Source organism: Leishmania donovani, chromosome 7 (genome assembly GCF_000227135.1).
Source record: "Leishmania donovani BPK282A1 complete genome, chromosome 7".
Classification (NCBI taxonomy): Eukaryota; Euglenozoa; class Kinetoplastea; order Trypanosomatida; family Trypanosomatidae; genus Leishmania; species Leishmania donovani.
In genome coordinates this window covers 127,268-141,335 of record NC_018234.1, presented here as the reverse complement: position 1 = coordinate 141,335, position 14,068 = coordinate 127,268, and the positions used below count along the sequence as shown (strand labels likewise).

Below are 14,068 nucleotides of genomic sequence, written 5' to 3'. Positions count from 1 at the left end.
GCAGGACGGAGGGGTGAGAGGGGTGACGCGATACACGAAACTCGAGTAACACACCGCTGCACCCCTGCCCCTCCTTGGCTGCGTAAAACGTCGTCTTTCCGCTTCGCACACAACACGTACACACACACACACACAGCGCCACGCTGTTAGCCATGCCTACACTGCTCGTGTACCTCGTCATCCTCGCCATCGCCGCCGGCGTCACGTTTGCGCTCTTTGGCGAGGTCGGAGAGGCGGACGTGGCACCAGCGGACGCGCTGGAGCTGTTTGCTACTGCGACCCCCACGGCCAGCGGCGCCACAACTTTCTCGCTGGAGGCGACTGCCGAGGCGAAGACCGGTGGTGACGACTGTGGTGCTCGCAAGAGCCATGCCGCGCCGGGAGATGAGAGCGGCATAGCGCACATCCAGTCGCTCTTAATGAAGTGCGGCGTGCCACCTCAGCAGCAGGAGATGATATCCTTCTTGGGCAGGCACTGCTGCGTGCTGCCGGTAAAGTCGCACACCGTCCGCGTGCTGAACCACCCCGCCGTCTTTTACGAGGAGCTGAAAAAGCGTGTCATGGCGGCGCAGCGCTCCATCACACTCTCGGCCCTCTACATCGGTGATGGGCCCCTCTCGAGAGCCTTCGTAGCATGCTTGGAGGAGCGCGTGCGATGGGCTGCAGCAGGCGGACACCCGTTCTCCATCACGATCCTACTTGACTACAACCGCATGCAGGACCGAAAGAACTTGGTTTCACTGAAGACGCTGATGGAGCTGGCACAGCAGACGGCGAGCACGGCCCCGCTGCCCGTCGACGCAGCCATAGCGGGAGCGAGCGCGTCCTCTCCGACGACGCGCTCACCGTCCACGCTGGGCAGCTCCTCCATCTTCGCAGACGGCGAGCGAGACGCCGAGGAAGACGAGGCGGTGCGTGGCGACAGCGCAGATGGTGCATCGGCCACCACCACCACCACCGCAGCTGCTGCGTCGACCGGGGTGAGAGTGCGTCTCTTCCTCTACCAGAACCCTAGCAAGTGGAATGGAGTCTTCGCGCCCTTCGGGCGGGCCAAGGAGGTGCTCGGCGTGCAGCACACGAAGATTTTTGTCTTCGACCAGCGCCACACCATCCTGACCGGGGCGAACCTCTCAGACGACTACTTCGCCACCCGCATGGATCGCTACATGATAGTGGAGGACAACGTCCTCGTCGCGCGGTGGTTTACGCAGCTCGTGCGCACGGCGAATCGCATGTCGCACCCTGTCGTCTGCCGCAAGGAGTTTGCGGAGCAGCTCACCAGCGGCGCCGACACCTGCGCGAGTCGCACGCCTAACAAGAGTGGTGCGCTGGGGCATTCTTCTGCCGCTTTCCTGTCCTCACGCATGGCGGCGGCAACCGCGAACGGCTCCGCTCCAGAGCCGCTGCAATCTCCATTACGTTGGGTGGTGGAGAAGGTGAGTCGTGCGGTGTCGCCGCCACTGACATCGCTGGTATCGCAACGCGAGGGGTCGCCGACGCTGCATCGCAAGAGCGACCTCGTAATCTTGGCGAACGCGCTCCAGATGGACCCCTCCGTCGACACGGAGGCATTCTGTGCACGGGCCAACGCGCTGCTGCACGACTTTGCCGCGTGGGCACGGCGGCTGTGCGCGGCGGCGAAGGTCGACTGGGGCTGCTACGACACGTTTTTGTTTCCTACGGTGCAGGCGGGTCGTGCGGGGGTGTACCACGACAGCGTCATCGTGAAGCAGCTGCTGCGGCTCTCCACCGCCGAGGATCATATCTTTTTGGCCTCGCCGTACCTGAACATGCACGCGTCCTTCGTGGACGAGGTGCTACACGGCACGAGCTACGTGGACTGCATCACGGCGAGTGTGCAGACGAACGGCTGGAACGGGCAAAAAGGCATGGCCGGCCGCATCCCTCTCTTCTACCTGCAGCTGGAGCGCTCCTTCTATTATCTCATGAAGGCGTACAACTGCCTGCGTCGGGTGCACATCCGCGAATTCTCCGTGAAGGGTTTGACCTTCCACGCGAAGGGCTTGTGGTTCATGGGCCGGCGGTGCTGCTCAGGCGCCGCCGCCGCCGCCGCCTCCCCCCCAGGCAAAGACGGTGAGGGCGATGCTAGGCAGCGCCACGACGACCGCGGCGCCGATGCCGCGGCCGCAGACCCGTGCCCACCGGAGAGCATCTCCGCTCCGTACCTCGTCGCGTACGGCAGCACCAACTATGGATATCGCTCCGTTCACAAGGACGTCGAGGCGGAGGCGTTCCTGCTGACCACCAACGACGCACTGCGCGAGACGCTGCGGCAGGAGCTGCTCTTTCTTCTCCAGCAGTCTGTCCCAGTCACGGAGGCGCAGTTTGTGGGCGCGGCGATGGGCCGCTTCCAGCCTGTGATCTCGCTGATCGCTCACCTCGGCCACGATTTCCTGTAAGCACGCGGCGGTTTGCCGCGCTGGCGTGCCTTCGTACAGGCGCCTGTTGGAGATGTGCCTGGGCGCACCACCGGCATGCGGGCGGCCGGTGCTGCTGGTGATGCCTGCCGCTATTGGCTCACTTCTTGCTAACGTGGGGAGCTCATATAAAGCGCGATACCTCAGAGGTGGGGCAGAGTTAGTGAGGAAGGAAGGGAGGACGGAAGAGGGGATGCGTGCCAGTGCGCGCGTGTGCGCGTGGCGGTGCTGGCATTGATGGACGGTGTCCGTACTGTCGCCCGTGCCCACGCCACCAGCGATGGCCCCACGGCGCCCCTCTTTTGGTTCCTCCTCATTGCCTCACCCACGTCTCTCTCTCTCTCTCTGTGAGCGGGAGTGTGCGTGGCACGGATTTGGCTCGGGCAGCAGCTGTACGCAAAGAATGCCAGGAAAGTAATGCATAAGCGGTTGCCCACAGCGTGTGCGTGGAGGGAGGACGGCGGAGAGGCAGGGGGAGAAGGTAAGCGCGTGCTGTGCCAACTGCCAGTGTGACAACACCATGTACGTGTGTGTCTCTCTCTCTCGTGATAACCCTTACACAAAGTCTTCGCCTCACGATCGGATTTAAGGCAAGCAACAACAGTAGCGGCGGCGGGGCACACACACACACACACACACAAGCACAGACAAACTACACAGAGGCTTGTACACTCGCAGAGTAGGTGCGTGGTTGTACGAGAGTGGCGGCTTTGCGTGTGAGGCTTCTCTGTACCGTGATGCCACGGTGGGGCTAGGGGGAGGGGTCAAGTTTGGAGCTTGTCGTGGGCCGCAATGCCTTCTTCCACCACCACCACCTCTGCCACGTCGCACTCCTTTGCACGGCTTTCAGCTGCACACAGAGGCGCTGCCGCACACATGCCGGCGCTGGCTGGGTGCTGCAGATATGCATGCGGGCGTGCTTGGTGGCCTTCTGGACTTGTCTCATGCTCCCCTCCTCTCCATCTTCCTCTGCTGGTGTCTCTCGTTGCGCGCCCTCGTTTGCCCGGACCACCCCATCCCACGACGGCACGCAGTTCATCCATCTCTGCATCCGCCTCTTCCTAATCAGCCAGCCGCTCACATACGGTGGCGTGCAGGTCATTACAGAGGCGCCGTGTACTCCCCCCCCCCCAACACATACACACACAGAGCGAGTGGCGAGCACACTGTAGCTCAAAGACAGCAGAAGATGAGCGGCTCTGACGCGATGGCGACGCACGCGTCGAGGTGGCGGCCGACGCAGAACCCGGCAGCCGTGCGGAAGTACTCGAGCGAGACTGCCGCTCCGCAGCCACCCGCGAAGATTATCCTGGAGGACCACTCCCTCGTCGAGGTCTTCCGGCGCTCGGCGGCTTTTCAGAGGATTATTGCCTACGTACAAGGCTGCAGCGAGGCGGTGGAGTCGACACCAAACCACCAGCGCCTGTCCGCCACGGTGGATGACTGCGACGATACGGTGAGGTACCTCGTAACGGACTACCTGCCACGCCTGCATGACATTGTGACCGCCATCCCGCTGGAGGACATGGCGCAGCAGCGCTTCGGCAACCGCGCCAAGCGCGTGTTTCACGCGCGACTCGAGGAGACGGTGGTCGCCGACATGGAGAAGCTCGTCCGAACCTTTCCCACCTCCGCGGGCCGGTCGGAGGAGGCGATCACCGATATGGCGACAGAGGTGGCGGCGTACGTCATGGACTCTTTCGGCAACGCCACGCGCCTCGACTACGGCAGCGGCCACGAGCTGCACTTCTTTATTGTCATCATGATCTGCCTCGAGGAGCACGGCGACGGCGGCGGGAGTCTAAAGGATGAGCCGGCGGTGCTCGTCCCGCTCGAGGTGCCGCCGCCGCCGCCGGTGCCTCCGATGGAGCGCGCAGAGGTGCGCAAGCGGCGTCAGGACTACATCTTCTACATCTTCCACGAATACATGCGTCTGGTCCGGCGGCTGCAGAAGCGTTACTCGCTCGAGCCGGCGGGGTCGCATGGGGTGTGGGGCCTAGACGACTATCACCACATCCCCTACATCTTCGGTGGCGCGCAGCTCATCAACGCGGAGGTACAGCCGGTGAAACCGGCGGCCGATCAGGAGGCGATGGTAGTGCTCCCCAAGCACATTTGCGACCGCGCCAAGGTGGAGATGCTCAAGGACAGCTATCTCTACTTTAGCATGATCGCGTGGATTTTGGAGAACAAGACGGGACCCTTCCACGAGCACAGCAACATGCTGTACAATATCTCCGGCGTCGAGCACTGGTCGAAGATCTACAGCGGCATGGTGAAGATGTTCGCCGCGGAGGTGCTGGCGAAGTTCAACGTGTCGCAGCACCTCCTCTTCGGCCGACATCTGCCGTGGAACACGAAGACGATGTGACAGGTGCCGCGGGCGGTCGAAGACACGGCAATCAAGTCTTCGACGGGCACGCCGTGCACCCACCCACACCCACTCACCCACGGCGCTCTTTTCTTTCGCGGCAGAAACTCTCTCGCCCACCTCTATTTGCGCTCACCCTGTTCTCCCCACCGATCCGCCTCGCTGCCATGCGGCCGTGTCCCCGCCCCGCCACGAACTGCATCTCCCTCCTATTCTCTCTGTGCCTCTCTTATGTGCCCGCGTGATGCGTCTGCACGCGGGACTTGCATTGAATGCTTCGCTTTTAGACGGATATCGCACAAGCAAGCTCACATCTCCTCGCCTATGCTGACCGGGAAGGCACAGCAACGAACGCCTCCACGCATGTATGCATGCATGCGTGTGTATGTGTGGCTGTGCCCATCGCTATGGGCAGCGGCGTCGTTCCACCGCTTCCGTTTCCCATTCTCGCCAGCCATCTACCACTGGCGGACTGGCCGATTCGATGTGCTACCATCGTCGCCCAGACGCGTGCAGAGGCACACATGCATGACTGACCTCTCCTCCCTTACCGCTTCAGCGGTCCAACACCCCTCGCTGCCGTTGCCGTCTTTCAGGCAATAAGTGTAGACACTACAGAGACACGCACACACGCACAACGCCCATAGACTCCCACGCGCTCATTCGTAGCTAGACCATGTCCGATACGGCGTCCACCACGCGCCCCTCCACTGTCTTGGCGAGCATCCAAACACTCGGACATGGTCCGGGAAGTGTGCACCACTACCACCACCGCGCCATGGCGCGACGACAGCGGCCACCACCCACGCGTAGTCTCTGCTGCCTCGATCTTATCTGTGCCCGCACACGATCAGCTCCTTAGTCCCTTCCCCATACAGTGTGCGCGACAGCGGCGCTACCGACGCGGCCTCCGTGCCACGAGGCAGTATACCGGCTGCGTATATCTGTACATCGGGGTCGCACCAGCGCCGCACCTACGAGGATGGCGGCAGAAGCGGCGTTGAGAGAAGTCGTGCGGTGAGGGCGCCGGCTGCCCTTGACACTTCCCTCACAGGCACTAGAGGCGAGCGAGAGGAGCCGACTGCGACCTTGTCGTCTTTCCTGTCTTCGACGCCATTCACTACCTTACACACAGCACCTATTATTCCAGCGCTTCGAGCCGGTGCTGCGCCGAGATACACGGACACGACACGCTCTGCAATACAACCGACGTGCTGCGAAGCTGATGCGAGCGCGCACAGCCTCCACGCAGCGCAGCATTCGTTTGGCCTCAGCAGGGGATACAGCGACTCGGCAGAGGACACAGTGGCCTGCACGCCGGCGAGTGACATCACAGCCTAGCACGTGACGGGCGCCGTATGGGCCGAGTCGAGGCGCAGCAGCGGCTGCAGCTGCAGCTTTAGGAGCGCCGCTGCTGCTGCTACGCCACACGGCGCATCTCTCTGTGCTCGCGCTCTGTATGTGACACATTCCTCGGCATCGACGCGTCTGCCGGCTGCGCTGCTGAGCAACACGGACACGGACGACTGGAGTGCTTTACTGTGGCTGTGCTTAGATGATGGAGCGGAACGCACGTGTGTGTGGAGTCGGAGCGACACCAGCCCAGTTGAGTAGGTCCTGCTGGATACAGTGGTGAAGGCTCATGGGTGTGAACTGCGAGGCAGCGGCGCGTGCAGCGTCGATCGCACCTCCTCCCATTCCTTATTAAGCACAGCGGCACTGACAGGGAGAGAGAGAGCCACTCTAAGAGCACACGTACACATGCGGTTCCACATGGACGCAAACTCACAAGACCGCTCAGACATGCGGCGGCCTCACAGTCTAGCGATGACCGTGAGGCTATGGACGGCGCACGGCGAAGCGATGGATGCATGCCGCACATCCTTTCGGGGTACACTTCCCGGCAGTGGCGGTGGCGGTGGAGGTGAGGGGAGTATCGGTGCGCTTGTATGCTGTGAGCTGCTTGACCCCAGTGTGTCTTGCACAGTGCGATCGCCCCCCCCCCCCTGCTTCCTTTTCTCTGGGACACTCGACTCTCACCCACTGCGCAAGTTTGTTATGCGCCGTCGCTGATACACGCGACACACACGCACACACACACAATCCGCCTCTCCTTCTCTCCCCGCTTTTACTGCTGCATGCACGGAAACGCCGCGCACGGAGACACAGACCACGCTTTATCACAGACAGACAGGCGCCGCGACGCGCAGAGGATGGTAGAGGGGGCTGAAGATGCCACTCTTCTTCTCAAAACGTATGCTCAGCCGCACCAGCGGTCGTCCAGATCCGAAGCCAGCGCCTTCTCCACAGCACCTCGCCCCCGACACAGCACAGAGAAGCGACAGTGGCAACACTACTGCGGCTCCACTCGTGTTCCCGCGCTACCTCGACGGCCGCGACATCTGCGCGTGCGTCTTCTCTCTTCCTCCAGTTGACGGCCGCTGGGTGGAGGCAACGCTGCGACAGTTGCGCGCGCCGTGTCGCTCGGCGTCGGAGAGGATACCCCAAAGCCAGCCCGCAGGCATCGCACCGTGTGATAGGCGAGCGAAGAAGCGCACCCGAGGCGGGGCCGACAGTGGCGGCGGCTTTGTTGCCGCGGGCGTGGCGACGCAGAGCCGTCGATTGAACCGCTGTTCCTCCTCTGCGTACACGCAACGGGTGATGGGCAACCCGCCACTTTCTCCTATCGATGACGTCGAAAACGGCAGCGCCGCCGCGGCGAGTGCTTCGGCATGCGGGTTGCGTCTCGTCTGGCGAGAGGCGTCGCTCGACAGGCCTCCAAGTGGGAGCGTGAGCGCGGCAACGGGGGGCAGAATGGCCGAGAACTGCCATGTCGCCAGCGTGGGCAGCAGGGCCGAGGACCAAGACGTCACGGCGTATCCAACCCTCTTTAGAGCCTTTGTTATGCTGGACGACGACTCAGGAAAGACGGAGGCCGTGACGGCCGACGTGTGCGGCACCGCTGCAGGCGCTCGCTCGTGTGCGAGTGCAGAGCCGCGCACCCCAGTGGCTCAGCGCCCGCGTCGCGCCCACGTCGGCGATCGCGATCTCATTCCAGGACCGGACGCGGATTGTGCGGAGCTGGTGCGGCGCTGGCGCCAGTCTGTGCAACAGCCCGAGGCGGAGGCCGAGGGTAGCGGGCGGCGAGGCGATACTCTGTCGCCGCTGGTGTCACGGCCACGGTGGGCGCACAAGAGGACGCGCGTCGTCCTCGCAGCTGAGCCGTTGGCTGACCTCACCGCACCTTCTTGTTGCACCACTACGGAAGTCGGTGAAACCACGCAGCCTCCCCAGGCGACGTCAGACCCGTGTCGACGTGCGGCACACTGGCCGCGTCTCTGCTCATTGGCCATACCGAAGGCATCCTCAGGGGCTGTGGGGACCATCTCAGTGTCCGGGTCGCTGCCGCAGCGGCGCTTCACCGAGATGGAGAGTCTCTGGCACTTCTCCTTCACGGCACCGTCTGTCCCGCACGCGCTACGCATGCGACCGGGTGCGCGAGCGAACGCCAGATGGTCCGTGACGATGCAGCCCACAATGTGGCTGGGGCGCAAGGTGGAGGGCGACCGCGATGCGGAGGCGAGTGCCCGTGGCGTGCGACCCGCGGCAGGTGCAGAGATCGCTGCCAGTGAGGCCGCCATCCGTGCGCAGCTCGGGGGCGCAGCGGTGACGGTGCCACAGTTAGCCGTCGTGCGCCATGCCCGTCTTCGCTGCCTCATACGGGACAACGACAGTGGTGGCGGCGGTGCAGAAAAGGAAGGGCACCGCACTGCCCCTGAGGTGCCACCAGCTGCGTCGATGACATCCACCGAGGACGTTCTCACCGCTGAGGCTCTGTCGGCACAGTGGAATGCTTTTGTGGCCGACGTGCGCGAGTCACGCATGACACAGGAGCGGCGGCGCGCCGCCTCCACGCATGAACGGTATCTGGCAGCGGCAGCCTCTCTCAGCAGTGTCGGCGAGAACATAGCGGAAGCACTCGCGACGTTGCCGCAGCTGCACTTCTCGCACCTGTGCACCGCGGCAAGCGCGTCTCATCGCGAGGGAGAGGAAGGAGCGCGCGATGCTCTGGATGTGGACCCCACGGACTCGATGCGCGGACTCGGCCAGGCCTATCCCTACCCGGTGCTGGAGTGGTGGCGGTGGACTTCGTGCGGCCGCTCACGGTCACCTCCGTCGCAGCATGCACGGAAGCCGCCGCGTCGCCTGCCGGACACTTGTGTCGCTTTCCGAAGTGTACCAGACGACGTGGAGGCGACTCGAGCGCAACTCGTGTTGACGCTGCGGGACTGGGTGCGCGACATGTCAGACGTGCGGTGGCGGTCCGCGTCGTGGTTGCCATGGGATGCGTGGATCACCGCGGTCTGTGCCGTCGCTGCCGTGCCGCTGCTGCTGTTCCCTCTTTCGTCTCGCCGCGCACCGCTGCTGATGCCGTCGATCAGTCGTGTCCAGAGCCGCCTACGCATTGCTGCCGCTGAGGAGGTGAGCGCAGCATCGACAGCGCACCTCACGGCGGACTCGCTCGTCCTCGGTGGCCGCCCTACCGGGTACTCGGCCAAGGACCGTTCACTTGAGCGACAACCATGGGCGGCGCTCGATGCGGCGCCGCAGCTGCTGCGCGAGGCAATGAAATCTGCAACAGCGAGACCAGGCGAGGGGCTGCTTGCCGCAGTCGCGCAGGAAGACGCAGAGGACGCAAAGCCGCTGCGTTGCACGATGCACACTGCGGCGGTGGCGGAGTGCGAGGCGCTCGCACGCGCGTGTGAAAGGAGTGCACGAGCTCCTTCGCAAGAACGGGAGAGAGGTGCTGCCGCCGCGGCGACAGCGGCGAAGGAGTCCGCCGCGCACACGCTTCATCGCCCTCTGCTGAGGCGCCGCAGGTGCGACAAGCTAGCGGCTGGGGGGACGAGCGATGATGAGCACGGCAGATCAGAGGGGAGGGCGACGGCACGAGTGGGCGCATCACCTCCAGACGCTGCTTCACCGAACTCGCAAGTCGCCGCCTTTCCATCATCTCCCGCTGTGGTGTATGTGGCGCGAGGTCACACCGATTCCGCGGCCGTCGACCTTCTTGGAAAACACACACGCTCGCCACCGGCTACGGTGCTGCTGCTGGCTCCATCCGAGTCCTCGCCTGTCAGCGAGGCCTCATCTGCCGAGGGCGCAGGCACGGGTGATCGTTCTGTCAGTGAGGCGGTCGACAGGAAGCGCGCACGGTCGGTAGCGACCTCGCCCTCGGCCGCGGTTTCGCCTTCCTCTCCAGCCATCACCGCCTCATCCCTCACGTGTGCGGTGCGTGCATCGCCACCACTGGTGGAGCGAGATGCGCCAGTGTGTCTCCCGCGCGCAGCTACTAGCGCGCAGCGCAGCAGCACACCGCAGCGCCTGCTTGCTGCCTTGCTCGAGCAGCGGTGCCGTGAGGGGATTTCGGCCGCCAACGACTCGCCTTCTCTCACCGCTTCGGCTGCAACAACCGAGGCAGGCGCAGTGCCCTCCAGCAGTGGAAACTCCTTACTGGCATCACGGCCGTCATCACAGTCGTCATCACCGCCGCCATCCGACGCGCTATCCGTTGCACATTCCTGTTTGCACGGCGACCGATTCCGGCGAATGCGGCGGTGGCTCATGGCGCCGCCGTCTCCAACCCGACTTCCACTCATTCCATCGCGGCGGCGGCGGCGATGCACAGCTGTTATTCACGAGTCGGCGAGCCCGACAGCGTCGACGGCGCGCGCGCCAGTGTTGCAGCCACCGACTCGCTGGTGGCCATGTACTCGACAGGCGTTGTTGCAGGACGCTCAGTCAACGGAATCCCGTCGTGCGCTGGTGCCACCTACTGTGTCCGTGGCACCGGTGCACGGGGAGCGCGCAGAGGCAGGAGCGATAGACGATCCTGCTGTGTGCGTCAACGCGGCTCTCTGGCCTCCTGCGGGTGAGTTCGCCACAGTGGCGGCAACAGGCTGCAGCAGTCGCACTACCTTGCGCGTGCAGCTTCCTTTGAATCCCCGTCGCGGGCTCGGAGGGGCAACGATGAGGCCGGTCACCGTGTGGATGTGGGCACAGCTGACTCTGCACAACTACGCCGCCGATGCGCTGGCTGGCGCTATCCTGCCTGGGGCCCACGCCATTGAGCGACAGCTGGGTGCGACGGAAGGGGCACGCATACCGATGGCCCCGACGACTCCACCAGTCGCTGCGCAGCAAGCGGCGCATTTCTTCGCCTCCGGGTTGAAAAGCTCGGTTACAAGTTCACGGGTGCACGGCCGTCCTTTGCGTGCCCTACCCTCTCCCTCCACAGCTCACCAAGGGCAGACGCCCGCCATCGAGACGGCAGGTGCGCGTCTCCTCGTGACTGCTGAGCACTGGAAACAGCGTCGTGCACGGCGTGCAGTGCAGCGTCTCGCTCTGTATGGGCTGATGCTCGCTGGCGAGGCGCCACCACCTCCATCCACGCGGCCGCAATCGCGATCCACGCCCCAAAGTGTGGAAGGCGAGGAGACGGCCTTGTCGCGTGGTGCTGACCACACCGCTGCCGGTTCTTTCACAGTCGGTGCACAGCTGTACCGAGATGAGCTCCAGCGTAACGACAGGGCGGAGCTGGCCCAGTGCGTGCGCGACGCTCTCGCTCGCGCGCAGTATGACGCGTGTGTGCGCATATTTCAGCGACGAAGTGGACACGGTGAAGAGAGCGCTGGAAAACTGGCGGAGGCCCGGCGATTGACTGACGCCTGCGGTTCCGCCGTCTCACGCACGTGCGCCTCCTGCAAGGCAGCACATGACGGCAGCTGCACCCCCATGCCTGCATTGTTCCTGTGGCCACTCTCATCATGGGCGCTGCCGGCGCCAGCGGACGGTCGTTGCTGCGTTGCATGTGAGCGGCGATTGCATCGCATCATCCGTGATGGCATGCGCAGGGACGGCTGGCTTGCCTTCCACACTTTATGGTACGACGCCCTCTCCGAGCAAGTCTCTCCGTACTCGCCGCGCACGTGGCCCGGCTGTCTCTTGAGCGCTACGCAGGGAAGCGCGACGACACATGCGGCATCGAGCGAGGAGGATGGCACCGACGCGTCGGCGCACGACGCTCCTCTCCGATCAGCGTGTGCGCCACAAACTCGCGTTGAGCAGCGTGACATCGACTCTCTAGATGTGGGGGTCGATACCGAATCGGGTGCCTCACCGCTAGAGGTGTCTGCGCACGAGATGCGGTGGTATGTCGACACGAGCGACGAGGATGATGAGTGGAGGGAGGCCGAGGAACAAGACGATGGGGCGGTGGCGCTCCACAATGAACACAGCAGCTCTCAGTGGTGCTGCTGCTGTCTGGCGTCACATGAAAACCTCATTCATGCGATCATGGCGCAAGGAGAAGGACTCACAGCCACCACAGAGCACAGCGCGGCGCCGGCACCCACGCTGGAGCGTGGTGCAACTCGCCACGGGGGCGGCGCTCAGCCACCGCTGTGCCCCGCGTGGTGGAGAGCAGGTTCGACGACGGGTGCCACGACCATCTCTGACGCATCTTCGGCGTCACAACACAATCCGACCAGCGCTGCCGCTCGCGCAACGGCACGCTCACAGGCGGTGCACCGCGCCTGCGGGGCACTCGTTTTTGGTCTTCTGGATGCGGGCGGCGTAAGCGTTTCGCCTCCCTTGTCGTCATGGTCGTTGCCCAGCTGCTTTAACACCCGCACACACGGTGCAGCGCAGGAGGGCACACTTGATGACGGCAGGGCTGGCAGCGTGAGTGCGAACAGCGCCGTCGCGCGACTGCGACGATATGCGGCGCAACTTCTATCCTGTGGTGCTCTCGCTACCCGCTCAGCAGCAGTGGTGACGGCGGTGGCAGCAACGACGGTGCTACACCGCCGCCGCCCCTCTTCTTGCCATTCGTTTTCTTCTTCGGCCGGTTCCCCCGGCTGCTGCAGGGCCGAGCTGCTATGCGCGTCGTCTCTGCGGCAGCTGTCGCCTCGCTCAGGGATGGTGGCAGCAGCAACACCGGCTGCCCAGCAGCAGTTCGAAGACGAGGAGGACGTCGAGGAGCGGGTCGCACCGCTGCGCCGGTGCCGCCACACGCGTCATGTCTGCTCATTCGAGGAGGAGATGCAGTCGCTGCAGACGTGGTTGCTGCCTTACTGGTGGGCCAGGCAGCAGCAACACTTCGCCGTCACCGTGAAGGCACGACAGCCGCCGCCGCGATCTCGAGCGTGTCGGCGTCTGGAACACCCGCTCGACGGATCACACGCAATAGCGACGACGGCGACCCACGCCGGCGTTGATGAGGACGATGACATTGGCGAAGATGCTCATCCGTCATCGCTGCGCTGCTTTTTGGCGCCGCGTGAGGAGTCGGAGGCGTGGGTGCAGCTCCTGCACCATGCCCACCTGCGACAGCTGCGTCGGCCCTACGGTCCTCTCTTCCACGGCAGATGCCTAATGCGGTGCGCGCCGTTCGAAGGCTGCATAGCGGATGCGGAGGTGCACCACACGTACCTTGCCGCTATGCTGCGCCAGCGCACGGAGGAGGCCTGCGGAGCACTGAGCGCATACGTGCTGCCTTACTGCGAGCCACGTGGAACATGTACGTGAGCCTCTGCCCGTCCGCCCTCCGCCATCACTTCTTTGATTTTTTCGATTCTCTGCTGCTGCTGCTGCTTTACTTGCACGTGAAACGTACTTCTCCCCACTTACCCATACGAAGGCCCACGTTGACGGATGCCGACGTGCCCCACCCCCCTTCCTCCCCCTGCGCGCGTTCCCCGTGTCCCCCTCTTCCTGCTTGTGTCTGATGAAGCATCGTTCCCGTCCTTTGTTGATGCCGGTGCTTCTCTCTCCACCACCACCACCTCCTCCTCCTCCTCTTTTTTTTATGGCTTATCCCTGACGCGCATCTGCCCCATCTCATTACCTGGCATCCGCGCCGTGCTCAGCTCCACTCGCGGCTTGGCCTGTGCGCATCTCTAAGCTCCTTCCTCCTCCCTCCCGATTCTGGAGCTACTCGCCCTCACACATCCACTACAACAACGCAGCATCCGTCCGCTGCAGCCCCTCCTCTCCTGCTCGCCCTCATTCGCCTCCATCAAGGAGGTGGAGCGCGGGCTCGGCTCACATACAGAGGCCAAGAATGAGGGAGGCCTGCGTGCCTGCGTGCACGTGAAGGGTCAGACAGCCTCAGGCCACCAGCCACGTTGCTACCAGCATCGTCACTCTCTTGTGGGTGCGTACTGGAGGAGGGGCGCCGATTCGATGAGCGGGCGTT

General features: G+C 63.9%; 3 protein-coding genes across 3 annotated transcripts; all 3 read left to right on the top strand.

Moving 5' to 3' along the window:
• Positions 1-152: 152 nt before the first annotated feature.
• On the top strand, positions 153-2,420 carry LDBPK_070360 (phosphatidylglycerophosphate synthase-like protein; the record flags this gene model as incomplete). The annotated part of the gene is made up of 1 exon (XM_003858429.1): positions 153-2,420. The coding sequence occupies one exon, from the start codon at positions 153-155 to the stop codon at positions 2,418-2,420; it is 2,268 nt and encodes a 755-aa protein (XP_003858477.1).
• Positions 2,421-3,627: 1,207 nt separating this feature from the next.
• Positions 3,628-4,809, top strand: LDBPK_070350 (protein phosphatase 2A, regulatory subunit B, putative; the record flags this gene model as incomplete). The annotated part of the gene is made up of 1 exon (XM_003858428.1): positions 3,628-4,809. One exon carries the CDS (start codon positions 3,628-3,630, stop codon positions 4,807-4,809), a length of 1,182 nt encoding a protein of 393 aa, XP_003858476.1.
• A 2,232-nt stretch (positions 4,810-7,041) lies between these two features.
• On the top strand, positions 7,042-13,398 carry LDBPK_070340 (hypothetical protein, unknown function; the record flags this gene model as incomplete). Its single annotated transcript, XM_003858427.1, has 1 exon — positions 7,042-13,398. One exon carries the CDS (start codon positions 7,042-7,044, stop codon positions 13,396-13,398), a length of 6,357 nt encoding a protein of 2,118 aa, XP_003858475.1.
• Between the last annotated feature and the right edge of the window lie 670 nt (positions 13,399-14,068).